Source organism: Cibotium barometz, chromosome 32 (genome assembly GCF_041138505.1).
Source record: "Cibotium barometz isolate CiBa-2024 chromosome 32, ASM4113850v1, whole genome shotgun sequence".
NCBI classification, from domain to species: domain Eukaryota; kingdom Viridiplantae; phylum Streptophyta; class Polypodiopsida; order Cyatheales; family Cibotiaceae; genus Cibotium; species Cibotium barometz.
In genome coordinates this window covers 57024-62965 of record NC_141077.1, presented here as the reverse complement: position 1 = coordinate 62965, position 5942 = coordinate 57024, and the positions used below count along the sequence as shown (strand labels likewise).

General features: G+C 50.0%; 1 protein-coding gene across 1 annotated transcript; it reads right to left on the bottom strand.

The window, feature by feature from the left end:
- Positions 1-301: 301 nt before the first annotated feature.
- LOC147619702 (cellulose synthase-like protein D3) lies at positions 302-4686 on the bottom strand. The gene is made up of 3 exons (XM_086825534.1): positions 3249-4686; positions 2327-3131; positions 302-2245 (listed from the first exon to the last, which is right to left on the bottom strand). Exons 1-3 carry the CDS (start codon positions 4157-4159, stop codon positions 539-541), a joined length of 3423 nt encoding a protein of 1140 aa, XP_086681660.1. The 5' UTR covers positions 4160-4686; the 3' UTR covers positions 302-538.
- Between the last annotated feature and the right edge of the window lie 1256 nt (positions 4687-5942).

The window sequence follows — 5942 nt, the reverse complement described above, 5'->3', positions numbered from 1 at the left end:
GGGACAACGAAGGCGGGGTAGGTGGGGCCTAGCAAACAATGGCAAGGGTGGAGCTTAGGCGACGGAGAGCAAACGTGGAGGGGGTGTGGACTACATTGGCAAGGGTCAAAGGTTCTCTCGCGGGATTCTCGCCTTGCACACTCGTAATGCATCTTAACCAATTGGCCTTGCACACTTATGATGCATCTTAGTAGACCCTTGTTCCCATCTTATGTGAAGGATTAGGAAGCTTAGGAGCTGCCACGCAGGAAAGGTAAGAGTCGTCGAAGAAAAAGAAAAAAGTATAGAAGATCAATTCAAATAGTACTATGATACTGATACATTATATAAATAATACTCATACATTTGATACATTATGCTATCAAAAGCCAAAAATCTTTCCCGGTTGTGAGTTATAGAACAATAGAATTAAGTGTTACAAGGGGAATGGACAATCCTAACTATTTTCACAAGGTGTACTTTGAATGGAACATGTCGAGTAATGCAAGTTATGATTCACTCAAAAGACAATGATGAGGCAACCACGTGTGAGTGAAGCCTACAATTGGAACCCTGTGGAAACACTGGAAGTGGGGGAGCTTATGGCGACCCAGAGAAGGGAGATGGTGATAGCCAGGAGGCCGGCCCACACCCAGATGATAGTGGGGGTGCGGCCCCGCCTTCCCATGAGGCCCTTGGCGAAGGGATACAGATGGAGAAGCACCCAAATGCTGAAAAAGACGCCGCCCAGTAGCTTACTCCACTCCGGACTAGAGCTGTAGATGGTACGGGCCACCGCGATGGCTATGGCGATGAGATTGACCATCATGATGGTGAGGGGTGGGATTATCAGCGACGTCCACTTGAACACGTAGAGGTCCGCGAACTCGTCGATCTCGCCTTCGCCCGCTGACTTAGAGGTGAGGGTGAAGGAGATGTCAATGCCGGCCACCACCTTGAGCAGGCCCTGGAGCACCGCAGCCAGGTGGGCGCTCGTGCCGCCGATGAGCCAGAACTGCTCATTCCGCCACCACTCCTCCAGGGTAATGCCCGACCACTTCACCTCCAGCACCGCCAGAAGGCATAGCGTCACGGTGATCACAAGCAGGTAAATGAGAAAAACAGTGTCGAGCGTCTGCACAATGAACTGGTTGCTGAAGAGCGAGAGTGCTGGGAGGAAGCAGTAGACGAGCAAGAAGACAGAAGTGAAAGGGTAAATGCCTACATTGAGGTAGGCTATGCGCTGCAGCAGTTTCATTCGCGAGCCCGCCAGAAGGCCGTTGTTACGGGAGAAGAAGATTTCCACCGATCCAGTAGCCCAACGGAGCACTTGGTGAAGGCGGTCAGTGAGATTGATTGGGGCGGTGCCGCGGAAAGCATCACGCTTAGTCACGCAGTACACAGAGCGCCAGCCCCGGTTGTGCATGCGGTACCCGGTCACCACGTCCTCTGTGACGGAGCCGTATATCCAGCCAACGCTCAGGCCCCACTCCGTCTTGTCCTCATACCAGCACGAGATTGCGGAGATGGCCTCCGCCACCAGGCCCGTGTTTAGCGCCTCTCGTTCAGCCGTCAACATCCCCGCAGGCCTCCCGCGCCGCACACCTGCCTGCCCGGCGAGCGGCCGCCCTTGAACCTCCGCTATCGGGATGGACGCCAGCAACACCTCCGAGCCCCCGAAATGTTTGGGCATCAGGAGTTGCATCTCCATCATTTCCGCGTCTTCGTCCGACGTGGCTGCCAACCGCCCACTGCAGCAGGAGCAGCACCACCCACAATACTCGCGTGCCACCGGCGGGTCGAACCCGTACAGAGCCACTCGCCGGAACATACACCCCGTGCCGACGTACATAGGTCCCTGTAGCCCGTCAAGTGCCCGCATGTTTCCGTCAAAGAAAACTGTGTTGTGGTTAGCATACCTGTCGCTAGGGTCAATGCCCTCGAATCTTTGCGGAAACTGCACATAGCACACATTCTCCCCTCCGCCTCCCAACATGAAGCACATCCCCTCCCTCACTGCCTGCGAGTTGTAAACGTAGTGGTCGCAGTCCAAGTTGAGGATGAAGGGACCGTTGGACATGATCGCCGATGCTCGCACTAAAGCGTTCATTGCCCCTGCCTTTTTGTTATGGTCGTAGCCAGGCCGCTTCTCCCTGGACACATACACCAGCATGGGCAGGCGTATATCTACTTCTGTCAGATCGATGAGGTTCTCATCGTCCGATCCACCGACTAGTGGATCGCTGCTAGGGGGCCTCAACATTACCTGAACACAGGATAGATTGTTAAAAGTAAATTCATCGACAGAAATCAAGTTGCCAACAAAAGACAGCAGCAAGTGTTTTACCTGGATTATGCCGGCATGGTCTCCCCGGCTATGCTCTTTGCCTGAGGTAGTCCAGGTTCCAGGCCAGTGAGTTCCATCTGCCATCCAAGTGGCCTTAGGTACATCCAACTTCTCAAGGAGGTCAGCACCACGTTCCATTTGAGCTCGTTTGGTTTTGATCTCTTCGCGAGCATTGCAAGCATCCGAGCGCCTTCTAATAACGTCAGGCAAACTGTTAATCCTCACCTTAAATTCATCATATTCCCTTTTCACCCTGCGACGGTCCTTCACAAAATCTGGCCGGACCTTATTCTTGGTGGGATCCCCTTTTGTGCTGAAATAGCTCTCTGGATTCCGAGGCTCGATGTTATGCTTCCGGCAAAAGGGCACCCAGATCCTGGCGTAGCTGGCAGCCTCGGCCAACGCTTCGAAAGTTAGAAGCGCCCCACCATCGTCAGAAATGTAGCATGCCACCTTTTCAACAGGATAGTCTACAGCTAGAATGGAAAGTATGGTATTAGCCGTGACAAGAACGGGTTCTTTCTCCGGGTCAGCTGTGGACACGAAGAAATCGACGCCAGGTAAGTCAGACCTTCCCAAAGGGTTGTCAGCGCCCTGCCGTTCGAACTTCTCCTTCAGAGAATCCAGATCAGTGGAACGATTGATGGGCTTGAGCTTAGGCATCTGGTCCAGGATCCAAGAGAAGGCGAACCATATCTCACAGACCACAGACATGCCCCATAGCCACATTGCATCCCTGTTAGGATTTCTGATGCGCCAGGACAGGAAGAGGACGAGAGCGACCAGTCGGACTAGCACGATCAATCTGCACAGAGTCAAACAGAACGCACAACATATTTAAGCCATTGAAAGCAAGCATTGATTCTTCGTCGGTCACGAAGGGGATTTGGAAAGATCAATCAAACTACTTATTGTTTCTTACCTGTAAGGACTAATAATGGCAGAGCGAATTTTTACTTCCCGCGCAAGCGGACGGGACATCCTTTCCTTGAACTCTGCAAAGGCGCTGTCGAAGCCTTCCTCTCCATCATAAGTGCCTTCTTGGGGTCTCAGTGCATTCCCGTATCCATAGGTTCCCTTTGTTTCATACAACCAGCGAGTGTGATCAAAATCATAGTTATGGGCGGACATGAGCATTTGCGCCTTGCTGGACTTCACTAGTGAAAGGCGGCGATCCATTTTGGGTTCCAGGGCCGGGAAAGACAACGTCGGGCTTCCCGGTTCATCACTGTCGTCTGCCGACTTGTACTGTTCTTTGCAGCCCGGACAAACGCCACCGGCTTTGAGGGCATCTACATAGCAGTCGCGGCAGATCATGTATTTGCACTCGCAGGGAAGAAGCTCCGTTCCCCTCTCATCTCGCATCACTTTGCCATCGCAACCGTCCACAGAGCAGAGGCGACCGCGGGCGCCAGCTATTTGAGGGTGGGAACTGGCCTCGCCATCTATCATCTTGTTCAGAACCCGCCCTCTGGTCATGCTATTGAACCCACCAGTAAACATGGTGTCGGATACTACTTGCTGCTCTGCCTTCACCACAATGTTTGGATCTGCAACAGCAGAGGCAACACCGCCGCCTATATGACCTGAAGCCATCGGCTGATTATCAGGTGTGGAAGGGATGTGGACAGTGTAATCCATCTCGCTGAGAGGCCCGGAGACGTCGAACTCGTCCCTAGAAAGGGGCACATAGCGACCGCTAGAGGTTCGTCTGCTTGTGTAGCTGCTCGCGGGTGACAGGCTCTTGGGCAGGGTTGGGCTAGGGATCGAGGTGTTTCTAAAAGACCGTCCCATTGACCGTGACAAGATCGACGGTGCGGAAGAAGAGGTCATGACGACTCTTTGTTCACAGCTTCCCTCCTCTGGCTAGTTTCGTTCTTGCCCAACTCAAAGGAAAGGTCAAAATGTTGCGAAGTTTTCTTGCTCTAAGCTAGTGATAGCACAGGAGAAACTTTTGCGCTAGAGAGCGAAGAATCTCATGCGACCAGAGAGTGAGAGAAGAAGCGACGGAAAAATTAAGCAATGAGGAAGGAGACGACACAGAAATGAGGGTGAGACTGTGTAGAAAGATAAACTTGTTAGTATTGTGAAAGTGAAGTAGAAGAAGAGAGTTGAGGAAGGGCACAGATTCCTACAATGTGACTAGCTTGGCACGAGGTTTCGCCCTAAAAAATCCAAGACGCGGAGACAGATGGAAAAGGGGAGCAGGAGACGGTACAGTGCCATTGATGCCATGGTTTCTCTCTTTCGTTACCTCTCTTGGAACTTGGAAGGGGGAAAAGTGGAGAAAACGTGTTCTCAGAGGACGGTAGGGCATGTGCTCTAAGTTGTGGCTATTGTATTCTAAGTTTGAGAGGAGTAGTTTTACCGAGAGACGGCTACGTATAAGGGGAGGTTCCCGCCGTTTTCGAGTAAAGCGAGCAGTGAGCATCCTGGCTGGGCTTTTGGTTCCTGTGGGGCCAGATTCCAGACAGCGAGGCCGCAGGGGGATACTAGTTCTTTTCTTTTTAGTAATTGGAAATTTTGATCCTTTCTATTATTTATTTATTTATTTATATTATGGTAATTGTTTATGTGGTGTATCGGTGCTCTGACAGCTTCTCAAATCAAGGCCGCGTTGGCAGTTGATGAGGGCTTCAACAAACGTTCCTTCGGATCGAGATTTGGGACGGTTCACGGGACTCGGGAATCGGGATCCGCATTCCGCAAATGGCTCATGGCTGGCAAAACTGAGTTTTCATTTGGTTCTTTGCGATTAGGTTGTGTCCGGTTGTAAGACGTGTGCTAAAATTTGAAGGCTGAGTAGTGGGCCTCAAAGGTTCATTGCGTTTCAAAAGAAGACCACCCAATAAATTTTGTCCGCAATCAAAACCCTAAAACCAATACCCTAGTTTTGTTTGGAGAAAAATCACATGTTGTGTACGAGAGAGAGAGAGAGAGAGAGAGAGAGAGAGAGAGAGAGGGGAGGCAATAGAGAGGGTTTGCTTCATTAGGACTTAAGACTCATCTTCTAACTAACAAGAGCCCTTACAATGCAAACTTGAGAGGCAAAGAAAGCAACATAAGAGAGAGAGAGAGAGAGAGAGAGATTATCATTGTAAAAGTTTAGTCTTGTGGTTGTAGTGTCATCAAACCGGTCTAGAGGGAAAAAAAAGTTAATTAAAGCATCTCAGTGGTTTTAAGATGTTGCAAGACCAATTTTACAATTGTTGCAGGAGCAGTTGTGGAGAATTATTAGAGGGGTTTGACTATATCACAATTTCATAGCATTGTGGCATGTGGTTTTGTAGTGCTTATGGTGTTTTGTAGTGCTCTATCACCATGGTGACCAAGAATTTGGTTGTCTTGCCTATGGGGTTTTGTAGTGCTCTATCACCATGGTAACTAAGGATTTGGTTGCCTTGTAGTCAAAGATTTCCCTATCTGTTACACCATGTGACATGCATGAACATACCCTTGGAGATCACACATGTGTGGTCATTTTTTATGCCTTCTAAGTTTGCTTGACCCTTATTGGTTGCACCACCCTATAAATTGTTATTTATTAACTTTACATCAATACTCTTGCTTTAAGTTGAGCAAGAGATAATAATGAAGAGGAGATGGTAATCTTGAA

Excerpts from the sequence above, each read along its gene's own strand:
- LOC147619702 (XM_086825534.1), bottom strand. The coding sequence starts at position 4,159 with ATGACCTCTTCTTCCGCACCGTCGATCTTGTCACGGTCAATGGGACGG. Across the intron at positions 3,132-3,248 it reads GCCATTATTAGTCCTTACAG|ATTGATCGTGCTAGTCCGAC; the intron begins GTAAGAAACAAT and ends GACTCTGTGCAG. Across the intron at positions 2,246-2,326 it reads ACCATGCCGGCATAATCCAG|GTAATGTTGAGGCCCCCTAG; the intron begins GTAAAACACTTG and ends TCCTGTGTTCAG.